At 33.6% G+C, this 12,854-nt stretch overlaps 1 protein-coding gene across 1 annotated transcript in view; it reads right to left on the minus strand.

The window, feature by feature from the left end:
• Positions 1–12,854, minus strand: part of LOC106459294 (glucose transporter type 1-like) — a 45,445-nt gene that overhangs the window by 22,237 nt on the left and 10,354 nt on the right. The window contains exons 4-6 of the mRNA XM_013918904.2: positions 11,298–11,366; positions 5,940–6,041; positions 2,258–2,365 (exon numbers count right to left, since the gene is read on the minus strand). Coding sequence (XP_013774358.2) covers positions 2,258–2,365; positions 5,940–6,041; positions 11,298–11,366 — 279 coding nt within the window. The remainder of the gene's footprint in view (positions 1–2,257; positions 2,366–5,939; positions 6,042–11,297; positions 11,367–12,854) is intronic.

Here is a 12,854-nt window from a genome sequence, read left to right on the forward strand (position 1 = left end):
AGATCTAAACATATCGAACTCTAGCTGATGCACCTGGATAGAAACCAAAGTGTTTCATATTTCAACTGAGACACTTATGGTGGTTTGTTGTTTGTAGTAAGTAGTCCAGAAGAGAGCTTGCTTTATTGGTTCCACCTTGGTCCAGAGGCCCGCCATGACCAGGTGGTTAGGGCGCTCGACTCGCAATCTGCGGGTCGCGGGTTCGAATCCCCGTCCCACCAAACATGCTCGCCCCTTTCAGCCGTGGGGGCGTTATAATGTGACGGTCAATCCCATTATTCGTTGGTAAAAGAGTAGCCCAAGAATTGGTGGTGGGTGGTGATAACTAGTTGCCTTCCCTCTAGTCTTACACTGCTAAATTAGGGATGGCTAGCGCAGATAGCCCTCGTGAAGCTTTGCGCGAAATTCAGAACAAACAAACATCCACCTTGGTCCTTGTACTACTTTTGGGAAGCTTGAATGCTCCACCAGCTGTACAAATTATAGTTGCTCCACAAGATGATGAATGCACAACCATGGTTTTTAAGTAGGTACTGAAAGACTTTTTATGCATCATCGTATGCCCAGTCTCTATACTTTCTGTCTAGACTGATTTCCAAAGATCCCAGTGATATCAGATGTTTATTTCAAATGGGGAGATTAGAGATCGAGTAATGAAAAGTTATCTCAGTGGTGGATGTATAGCACCTGTCCATCCATAATTATCTTCTGATGTGCCTTTAAGGCAATACCCTGTTTGGATGGTCTTTGTGGAATTAGAATGTGCCACTTATTTGTTAGTACTGTTGGTGTTCTGCAATGCTGCCAAGGTCTATGAAGTGTAATATAACTTTGGTGGAAGTGGCTAAATTAGATCACGTGACCAGTATGAAACTGATGATTTGTAACTTTTAAATCTTATTTAGCTGTGTAGTACTCACTGATCAGCTGTAGTGCATAATCTAGGATGAAGTGAATAGGACTTTGGTAGCGTATAAGAAGGTGACGTTCTTCAATTCTATTTCCTGCTGCAACTTTTAGTGCATTGGTTTTTAGGTAGCTCTGGTTAACATTGTGTTAATTTTGTGAAATTGAATTGTCTATTAAAGGTTACACTGAGGTACTTTAGTGTTTATTCCAGAAGGAAAGCAGTGCCCAGAATGAATGGTGATGGATCGTCTTCAGTAGCATGTCTGTTGTTGAGTGTGCAGAACATGGCTGAGGCTTTGGCAGGACTGTTGACCATTCCTCTGTCATTACACCATTTAATCACCGTGCTATAAATAATGGTTGCATTTTGTTTTTGATTTCAGCAAAGTTTAGCACTCAGCATCTGGTTGGACTGTCAAGGTGGACTAGATCCATGATGTAGATGCTGAAAATGACTTGCAAGAGTGCATATCTTTGAGGTATACCAGTGGTGATCCAATTTGACTTCCAACTTCTATGCTCCATGATGCATCTTCTGGTCTTTAGTGCTGTTACGGTCCATTTTACACATGTTACTCTGATATCTATTCTGAGCAGTGGGAATGGGCAGTTGGATCTGAAGCTACTGTCAAGTTGTTCTTACCAGCTTCAAATATGTTCTTTGAACGAGCTGCTAATACAGCATGATTAATTCAGTTTCTTTTCCTCTGTAATGTCGCCTGATGATGATGGTAATAATGGTTAAATCTGATAGGTAATCCTTCCAGCTACAGCCTTCTCGTGGCTATAGTGTGAAGAGTAATCTTTTCCTTGAACGAGTTGCTAATACAGCATGATTAAGTCAGGATTCTTTTCCTCTGTAATGTCGCCTGATGATGATGGTAATAATGGTTAAATCTGATAAGTAATCCTTCCAGCTACAGCCTTCTCGTGGCTATAGTGTGGAGAGTAATATTTTCCTTGAACGAGCTGCTAATACAGCATGTTTAATTCAGGTTTCTTTTCCTCTGTAATGTCGCCTAATGATGATGGTAGTAATGGTTAAATCTGATAGGTAATCCTTCCAGCTACAGCCTTCTCGTGGCTATAGTGTGGAGAGTAATCTTTTCCTTGAACGAGTTGCTAATACAGCATGATTAAGTCAGGATACCTAACAGAATATAATAAATCAATATGCACTTTATTTATTAACACTAAAAACGCTTAAAACAAAGTATATATATTCTATATCACAAATTATCTTTTTATGAAATTAGAAACAATAATTTTATTAAAATTACTCAACAAATGATCCCAAGTATTACAGAACAGAATAACCTGTAACTCAGAAATAAATAATTAAACTAACCCTCCCTTGCATGTGATTCTTGTTGTTTAGAAATGAGCAAATATCTGGGACTTTCAGGACAAAGTGGTAACAAACAAAGTTGAAGTATGGCTGGAATCACTGCTATTCCTATAAAACAAAAATGCATACATATATATATCTGTGTATGCAGCTATATGTAAATAATAATTTTTGACATGATGTAGAACGAAAAAAATAATTGATATTTATGCACTTTTTCTTTATAATTCAACAGTCATAAGCAATATTCTTCTTTAAAACACTTCATAAATTTCTAAAATAATAATATCATTAGATTTAAGCACTGTTGTACAGAAATATTGCTGTGGGAAACGGACATGTCTTTTCGAACATTGTCTCATTTAAAAGTGTGAATCCCATGAAAAGTAGTTGGTTGAAAGTCATATTTTTATTTTATTTTAATCGTTGTTTTAACACGATTTTTCAACTGTTAAGTCTTGCCCTTTATTTGCAGTGTCTAATTCTGAGATTTAGAGTGTTATAACAAACTAGACTTCATTATACTTTATAAAAAAACATAGAAAATCCTAAAATGTTTTCTCATTTTACCATAAAAAATAGCTTGATCAGTCTTGTCTTAAATTGATCTGAAACTTATATCATATGTTTAATAAATTTTTAGTTAATATTTACACGTGTCTGTGCGTATACCTTGAATACTTAGAGGTTTTAATTTCTTTGTTGTTAAGCACAAAGATACGAAGTCGGTTATCTGTACTCTACTGACCGTGAGTATGAACCCGATTTTTAGCATTATAAACCCACAGACTTAACGCTGAATCACCAGGGCCAATTTATGTTTCATCTGATATTTCACTTTATAGATGCATTAAAGTAGTCATGAGGTTATTTATAAAACAAAAATATTTAAGTCAGCAAGAAAGTATCGATAAAGATACTTTTAAAACCGAATTTAACGTCCTATAAAATAAAATATAAATGTTTTAACTGGACCGTTATGATTAGTTAGTTTCAAGGTTTAAGTTTCAAAGAGAAAAAGATTAAGTGCTTACTTAAATTACTTCACTGGTAATTACTTCATAGGTAAAACATTAACATCAGAGCAAAAATCAATAATCATTCTATTGGTAGTATGAAAATACATCTTAGAAATAAGAAGTGGTGATGAGATGTTGCCACATCATAAGTGTGAATGTGGATTATTTCGATAAACGAAACTGTCATGTTTAGCTAAACCTCCCAACGTGAAGTCAACATAGAAGTTTGTGCAGAATGTTTACAAACAAACAAAAGCATTTCTGTTCAAATGTTGTATGTTTATACTGTGAACCATGGTTTTTCCATGCTGCTAAACGTAACACCTTCAAATTATCAACTTGTTTTTATGATGTTTTCTACTGGTGATGTTCACATATTGCATGATATTGAGAAGCTAATTTTGGTTCTGCGAGCTACAAAACTTAGTGTAAGGAACTGACCAAGACAAATTTGGAAAAATAACTCATTTTCTATGTAAAATAACAAGGGAACCTAGCAGTAATTAGTGAGATTAACTCCAATATTGATGGTATTTCTGTTCATATAGCTCTTGTGTGACTCGTATGTTATTAGAAACTATATAACCGACAAAGTAATAGGCCCACATGCAATATGGGGCAATGTTTAGAAAGATGTGGTGCGAAGACATCGCTATGGTTAATTACACCTAAAACACAAATCTGTATTCCCAAATTTTTCTTTCTCCTTCTCAAACTGTCCTCGCATAAAATCAACCCTAATCTTTATACAATCTACAGACAAAAAAAAATGACAAAACTTTAAATCTCTCCTCTTCGCTAAACCAAACCCCAATCTACATTCTCTGAACTCGTTCTGGCATGTTACTGTTCTTCCTGTAGAAAAGAGCTAAAAGTGTGCAAAATGCCCCAAATGAGGCCTCGTCAGCACACAATAACCTTCTTAGTTTATTTTTTTTTAATCATAAACAGAACTAAGAGCTCTGTTTTTAATTTCATCACGTCGAAACATTCAGCTGAAATTTTGAGAATTTTATCAATTATCACACTTAAATCATTCTTATTTTTCCTACAACACTATGATCCGTCAACTCCACAAGTTCTTTCCAAATTACATTATCAAAAATACCTAACATTACATTTCTCTACATTGTTACTCAGTCACTGTTACAAAGGGCCCAGCTCTTGACTCGCAATCTGAGGGTCGTGGGTTCGATTCTCCGTCCCATCAAACATGCTCACCCTTTTAGCCGTGGGGCGTTATATAGTTACGGTCAATCCCACTATTCGTTGGTAAAATAGTAGCCCCAGAGTTGGTGGTGGGTAGTGATGACCAACTGCCTTCCCTCTAGTCTTACACTGCTAAATTATGGACGGTTAGCACAGATAGCCCTCGTGTGGCTTTGCGCGAAATTGAAAACAAATAAACAAACACTGTTACAATTCTATTAAATAAGAGAAACATTCTCAACAGAATCAGCTCTTCTGACCATCTTAATGTCATCAGTAAATGTTGAAATGTTACTGTCCAAGAAGTTTAGTTTTATATCCAAGTCACAAATTGACACAAATAACAGTGTCAGGACAAGTAACAGAGAGACTACATTAGTTCCATTCTCCTATAGGGAAACTAGCTATTTATTATCACTATTTGTCTTTTTCTTTTTTTAACCAATATTAAGTTTTTAACTGTTTACTAGTTTATAACATCCTAATTTTCAATTAACATGTGCAATACCTTATCATCACACTTATGAGTGTCAAAATACACAATAGAAGTGTTCTCATCCCAAAACATTAAAAAAACGTTTTAAAAACACAGTAAGTTGGTAACATAATAAAACTCTTTTCTAAAATCAAGGTTAAATTATTTCTTTAAATACAAATCTTCCAAAGCTTTACTAAATTGCTATCGACAAAATAATCAAATTTCTTGCCAGGCGTATAATTTAAATTTAAAAGTTTATTATTTCACAGATCATTCCTCAATCCTCCTTAGTTTTTGAAATATGGAACACATTAACAATCTATCATAAGGAATTTTCAATGTCAAGACTTTGAAAAATAACACTTAATGATCAGTAGACTCTCTTCTGAGCTTCTTAAAAGTTTTAGGACAAATTGAGTTCGGATCAAAAGTTCCCTAAACTTTTCTAAAAACTGTTTTTTTTTTCAGTAGAAATTGAATTAAAAGACGAAAGTTATGAACCTGAATATTAAGTATTAAAATATTAAGTATAAAACCCAAATCCACAGAAAAAAAAACAAATTCTGAATAAGTTATCAACTTGTAGAATAGTACAACTGATAAATCCATTTACACTTTTGGTTGAAGATGTATAGAACCAAAAGGCTAAACTTAAATCTTTTGTGTGGTTGTTTTTTGTGAGTGGGAGGAGAAGTAACATCAATGGAAATATTGACCTTCTGTGACGTGGAGGAGAAGAAACATCAATGGAAATATTGACCTTCTGTGACGTGGAGGAGGAGAAACATCAATGGAAATATTGACCTTCTGTCACTTTGTGTTCTTATGTGCAATGATACTTTAAAGAATAATCTTACTTACTATGTTATGGGTTTGAAACAAGTAAATGTATAAAATATGAAAACATGTCATTAAACACCTAAAAAACGTTGATGAAAAGCACACACATTAATCTTTTAGTCGAGTCCAGATTTACCTAATAGGTATGGCCACCCCGTGGAAGTGCCCAAAAAGAACTGAATCCCAAATACTTGGGAGAGGAAGAGCCCTACTGTCAAAGCTAGCTGATTAAGAGTACCTGTAAAATATCAATTACATATGAAGGTAAAAAAATAATTAATCAAATACCCTTCTATTAGTCGGTTTTCTCCAAACATGTAGACAACGTTTTAGTTACCATAAGATACAGAACATTTCTGTTTAGAGTTTTTAAGTTTTAATCAATACTCAACAACCAAAAGAGAATTAAAAATGTAAAACGTGCAAATATTAATAGATAAAGAAAATAATTTTCAGCCAACAGATTAAAAACCGTTTCAACATATATTATATTAGTTTTTATATGGGATACTGACGTCTCAAAACAAACATATGTACTAAAAATTTCACATCAGTTGTTATTATATCTATCATGCTTTCTCAAACACATTCATTGATTACTTACATTTAAAGTGATAATTAATACATAATCAACTTATATTGACGGTAATGTTAAGTTAATTTATAGGCCTTTGATATTATTCATATACACTTGTTGAACAGATTGCTTAGTCAAAGCAGGATAATCTGCTACTTTTATAACAACATTGAATCACAATCGGTATGATCTGTTCTCCATTTATATGAACACATGTAGAGTAGTATGAAAATGTTAACATTCCTATGCACAAAGATAAGCTCTATAAATACGTTTGCCTATAAAGTAAGGCGACAACTACTATTCCGAGGCAATGCTCTATTTTCGATATTTAATTGTAAGAGAGACAGGCTGATTATAGTTTCGTGAACTATATTTTATTTAAACATTTCTATTGTTTGATAGAGGAAAATTTTGAATGAAGTATAATGACGTGTGACAATTAGAAATTTCCTGAATGTCTAGATTTAACTTGATGTGCACGTGACAGTTCAATTCTCTAGATACTTGTGGGAAATGCTGTAATACCATAAACTCACGAGAGTTGCTGTTGACTAGTTAGTCAGTGAGTTCTCAATTAGTCAATGAATGAATTAATTAGTCAGTTAGTTAGTGAGTGAATCTGTTACCGTGTTGTCAAATTATTACAGACTTGGTGAGTGTGTTTATCACCAAGTTTTGAGTTTAAACCATAGATAAGACAGGGAATTTAACAAGTAAGTGACTGTTAGTTTTATTTTTGAGTTAGGTCTACCAATCGGTGAGCTTGTAAAACTTTAGGTAAAATAAATAAAATGCCTTCCTTTTCATTAACTGGATTGAACTTTGTATTATGTTCACTGAATAATAAAAAAGAGCCATTCCAATGGTACAGACCGCTACAAAACCTTAACCTCACTAAACTCTTTATCAAAGGACAAAACCTTAACTTCAGTGAACTCTTTATCAAAGGACAAAACCTTAACTTCAGTAAACTCTTTATCAAAGGACAAAACCTTAACTTCAGTAAACTCTTTATCAAAGGACAAAACCTTAACTTCAGTAAATTCTTTATCAAAGGACATAACTTTAACTTCAGTAAACTCTTTATGACAGGACAAAACCTTAACTTCAGTAAATTCTTTATCAAAGGACAAAACCTTAACTTCAGTAAATTCTTTATCAAAGGACATAACTTTAACTTCAGTAAACTCTTTATCAAAGGACAAAACCTTAACTTCAGTAAATTCTTTATCAAAGGACAAAACCTTAACTTCAGTAAACTCTTTATCAAAGGACAAAACCTTAACTTCAGTAAACTCTTTATCAATGGACAAAACCTTAACTTCAGTAAACTCTTTATCAAAGGACAAAACCTTAACTTCAGTAAATTCTTTATCAAAGGACAAAACCTTAACTTCAGTAAATTCTTTATCAAAGGACAAAACCTTAACTTCAGTAAACTCTTTATCAAAGGACAAAACCTTAACTTCAGTAAACTCTTTATCAAAGGACAAAACCTTAACTTCAGTAAACTCTTTATCAAAGGACAAAACCCTAACTTCAGTAAACGTACAATTATATTTATTGTAATTTTTTTCTTATTCAGTTATAGTGGACTTCTATTACACTGTTTCTTAATGGAATCTTGATACATGACAGTTTCGAACTAGTGTACACTTCGGTGGTTCGGGTTATTAAAAAAGTGCTTTATTAGCAATTGTTTATGTGTCAGTTATTTAGTTCAGCTGGCAAAGTACTCGCCTAGCGCTCGGGAGATTTCGACTTCGATCTGAAGAAATAAAAGGTCAACTACCCCAGTAAAACTGGTTTCCAACGTGGGGCTGTCTGAGGATCCTGTGATAAGGACTGAAGATGGGTTACCTTTGTGAGAGGGGAAGAATGTAGTAGTTTGAGTTGCTAGTGGATTAATCCTCTAGCTCAGTTAGTAGAGCACTAATCCAGTGCATAACTTGTCATGGATTAATCCTCTAGCTCAGTTAGTAGAGCACTAATCCAGTACATACCTTGTCCTGGATTAATCCTCTAGCTCAGTTAGTAGAGCACTAATCCAGTACATACCTTGTCCTGGATTAATCCTCTAGCTCAGTTAGTAGAGCACTAATCCAGTACATACCTTGTCCTGGATTAATCCTCTAGCTCAGTTAGTAGAGCACTAATCCAGTGCATAACTTGTCCTGGATTAATCCTCCAGCTCAGTTAGTAGAGCACTAATCCAGTGCATAACTTGTCCTGAATCTCACCCAGAACTCAGGAGATACAAAAACATGGATTATCACAAAACATTTGGGTACTAGCCTGCCGGCCTGGCCTTGACTGGCAGGCAAATAAGGCCAAATGACTAAAAGTTTCATATTAATGTTACTTTCAATATAATCGACTGTCTAGCACTTTACATAGCACTTACATGCTTTACTGTCTCTTACTGACCAGCAAATTGTGTTCATATAACAGAAATACACCATAAGATAACCAACTTAAAATCAAACCAAACTTCTATTAAATACATGAAATTAGGGTTTAAAGAGGTACTTCACATCTTTGCAGTTAAAAAAAAGAACGACAAAAATCAAGTTTTTCTAAATCTAAACCGTTCGAAGTAAGACACAAATGGACCTATCAAAGTTATAGTTTACTAGAACATATTATTTATGTAATTTTCTGTACATATATGTTTACTAATGATAATGGTGGCAGAGGTCCCGCCACAGACCGCATTTTAAAATCTTGCCAACAGCAGCAAAATACCTAATAACAACCGTGATTATAAGAGGAAGGGGGGATGATGTGATAGTTTGAGTTGTTAAAAGCGCTTAATTAGCTATCGCTAGTAAGATAACCCTTGAACTGAGCTTGTAGAGCATTCGCTCCGTATGCGAGAGGTCTCGAGTTTGACTCCAGCCGGAGAAAAAACAGTTAATAAGCTTTCATTTAAAGTTCACCGCCTAATAATACTAGGTAAGCTTGGTGGAACGTAGTGCTGTAGAACATGTTTACTTTTTTTTAACTCTAAATAAAACATTTTTAGATTGATAAGCTCTTTTTATATGTTCCTCCGATGGCTCAGTGGTAAGTCTGAAGAGAGTTTATAACGCTAAAAACTGGGTTTCGATGCTATCTGTGGCACATCACAGATAGGTCATTGTGTAGCTTTGTGCTTAATAAGAAAACGAAACAAGACTTTCTACAAGAGATTCAAGTTTTAATTCCTGTAACGGCTAAATTAATTAATAAGTACTTAATGAGCTGTTTCTCGAAAAAAATCGAATTTAAATTATGACTCAGCTTTATTTTATGAAGAATAAAAACTAGTTTTTTATTTCGACGGTAATATACTGGTAAGGTGACCAAATTTAATTAGTAGAAAGTCTTGTTTCGTTCGAAACAGAGTAATCAGGCAAGCCAAATACGAAAAACTCTTGTCTAGTTCAGATTCAGTGTCGATTTCAAGCTATTTTTGTGTTGATTTTGAACCTTTGCTGTTACAACCCTACTGCTTCTGTTTATTTCTGATATTCGCTCGAAGCTACCCAAAAGTTATCTGCACTAACAGTTCCTAATTTTGAACTTATGGAACATAGGTAAGGCAGCTAGCTAATCAGTTTTCACCACCGCCTCTCGTAGAACAGTGGGATTCGACTGTCACTCTTATAACGCATTCACGATCGCAAATTGCGAAGTTCGATTTTATGTCATCAGAATGCAAACCTAGCAGTAACCCTCGGTTTCACAATTTGGGACTCTAACTACAGGCCACGCCCGTCCCACCGCTTCTGTCTATCTAAGACTTAGCGTGATCTAATCACACCGCTAAGAACAAGATAAACCGTCCAGGTTTTATCTGTATCTAGAATAGATAATATGTATTTGCAATATAATGTACTGGCTGCGTTGATTTTTCGATTTTCTTTACTTTTACAGCAAAAATGGTAAGTATAATTTACTGTGAAATGATTTTTGAGATTGCCGGGTACAAGCTTAAAGGCTTCGACAAATATTGTGTACGTTACAAAGAAAAGTCTTTTTAATTTCTCAGAACTTACAATGAGGCCTAATATACAGTCAGATTTTCATATTCTCTAGGCTTAACCGGGAATGGTAGTTATAAATATCAGCAAACGCTCAAAATAATTATCATACTTCAGAATGATACAACATGCATATCTTTTATTCACTAAAAAATATTTTAGAAAATTCAAATAAACTGTGTGGCTATTTGTGAAGTTGAAATAGAAGTCTTCTGAATAACAAGGAAAAAAATTTTTTTGTTATTTTCTTAGCGCGAAGTTACACAATTCTGTTCACTGTGGGTAATCGAGCCCCCCCGGATTTTAGCATTGTAAGTTCTTAAACTTTCCGATGACACGCCATTGGGAAAACAAATTATACTTATTAAGATGTAATTGTTTTATTCATTTATTTATTTCAGTATTTGTTCGAAATAAAGTTATTTTTCTGATGTAATAATATTTGTTTGTTTGTTTCATTGTAATATCTGCGCCCTCTCCACCACGGGTAATTAAATGCTGGACTTTAGCGTTGTAGGTCAATATACTTACCGCTGACTCATCGGAGGACTTGATGTAACAACGGAATAATTCATAATAAAGCCACTATTGCTATAAATACATATATTAACTTTTGTCTTTCGGAAAGTACATTAATCCTAAAAAACGCTTATACAGCTAGTAAATATTCGAACAGGTTTTAGAAGTGCAAGAATATATATTAATATTCATCGCGAAAGATGCGTCTTTCTCAGTAATGCAAAATATTATTTAAAATTGCAAAACAATTTCTCCCAAGCAATGGATTTGCAATTCTCATTTTAATTTATACCTCTATAAAAGAGTACTAATTATCATTCGTAATTGCTAAATTTACAAGTTACTAATATAAAAAACAAAATAAACTTACCTAATCTACCTCTTAATGTAAGTGGTGAAATCTCCGAAAGATACATTGGCACTAGGGCAGTGTTCAGGCCTAAATGTCACAAAGCACAGAATGTTTAAAATATATGATATGACTCGCTAAAAATTACATATAATCAACTACATAAATGAAACCAAATTTATTAAGAATGATCTTATTTTAGGAATATATGAGCGAAAAAATAAGTTTTACAAATTTAATTTTAAAAAATCACAAATTATATGGATATCGGTATGAAAATGTGTTGGCTGTGTATCGAATCAAATGTGATAGGTCTTACATCGGAGAGACTAACAAACAGCTTTCAACAAGATTGAAAGAACATTTTAATGAATTAGCATGGATTTTAACACATGGTTAAATGTAGTTACTATGAATTTTTAAGTGCCACGATTACTCACAAGGAAAACAATATAAGTCATAGAAAAATTTTAAAAGCTCTCTTTAGTAAAAAATAAAAACACTACCGTAGGAAGCAATTTTGGAGTGGTCAAGGTACTGCCACATTGCCATTTCTACGAGGGTCTGGGGACATGCCCCCCAAACGTTTTTTTGAAAATTTAATGCTATGAGATTGAATCTTGAGCCATTTTAACTACAAAAACTGCATACACCCAACGTAATATATTGAAATAAAAGAAGCAAGTTTTAATACATAAGTTATAGCTATACATGCCATGAAAAAGTAGTCAGGCCATGGCCTGACTGGCCTCACCGCTTCCTACGGTCCTGGAAAAAACTGACATTAGTATATGTTCAGGTGTACAATTATATCTGTTTTAACTATTTCCTTAATCAGCTTTTGCGGATTTGTATTACGCTATCGTTTAATTACGTAATATTAGCAGCAAAATTGAAGCACGTGAAAATTTGAACTGTTGTATACTTCCATTCAAAGCTGATACTATGTAAACCTAATTAAACGTATTGTGTTTTTTAAGACGTTTACTTGTCTCTAGTTCCATAAAACTGTGTTTAAAAATTGTTGAAACTTTATTATTACTTACACTCAAAGACATTTATTAATATATACTATAGAAATAATTCTACGCTCTATGTAATAATTAACGTTGATCTAAATCGTATCGCTAGATGTGTTATCATTAAAAGACCAAAGATACGTCACCCAATATATTATCATAAAACGATTATTAAGCTTTGTATTTTTATGAAAGCTAAAAATCTCCTTAATTCAAAATTTAAACTATTTAACATTGGAAAGAAAAAAAACCCAGAAGAACGGGTTGCAAGTAATGTAAAATAACTCTCTCTCTCTCTCTCCCCTTTTTTTAAATTGAATGTTTTATAATTTCTCAACACTATTCATTGTATTTTGATGTTAGTAATTGTACTAAAGACTATTCAATTTGTTAGTTTTATAGATTTGCTGAAGATGAAATATGTGTAATTCTGAAACGTTCATGTTTATAATTGTTGCTATTCATTATTAAACTTCGCTTTTCACCAAATATATTGTTAAGTATCTGCTCGTTTGTTAATTTCCCGTATAAATTCTTTCCGAGGAACTTCAGCGACACA

The sequence above is a fragment of the Limulus polyphemus genome, unplaced genomic scaffold (genome assembly GCF_000517525.1).
Source record: "Limulus polyphemus unplaced genomic scaffold, Limulus_polyphemus-2.1.2 Scaffold588, whole genome shotgun sequence".
NCBI lineage: Eukaryota > Metazoa > Arthropoda > Merostomata > Xiphosura > Limulidae > Limulus > Limulus polyphemus.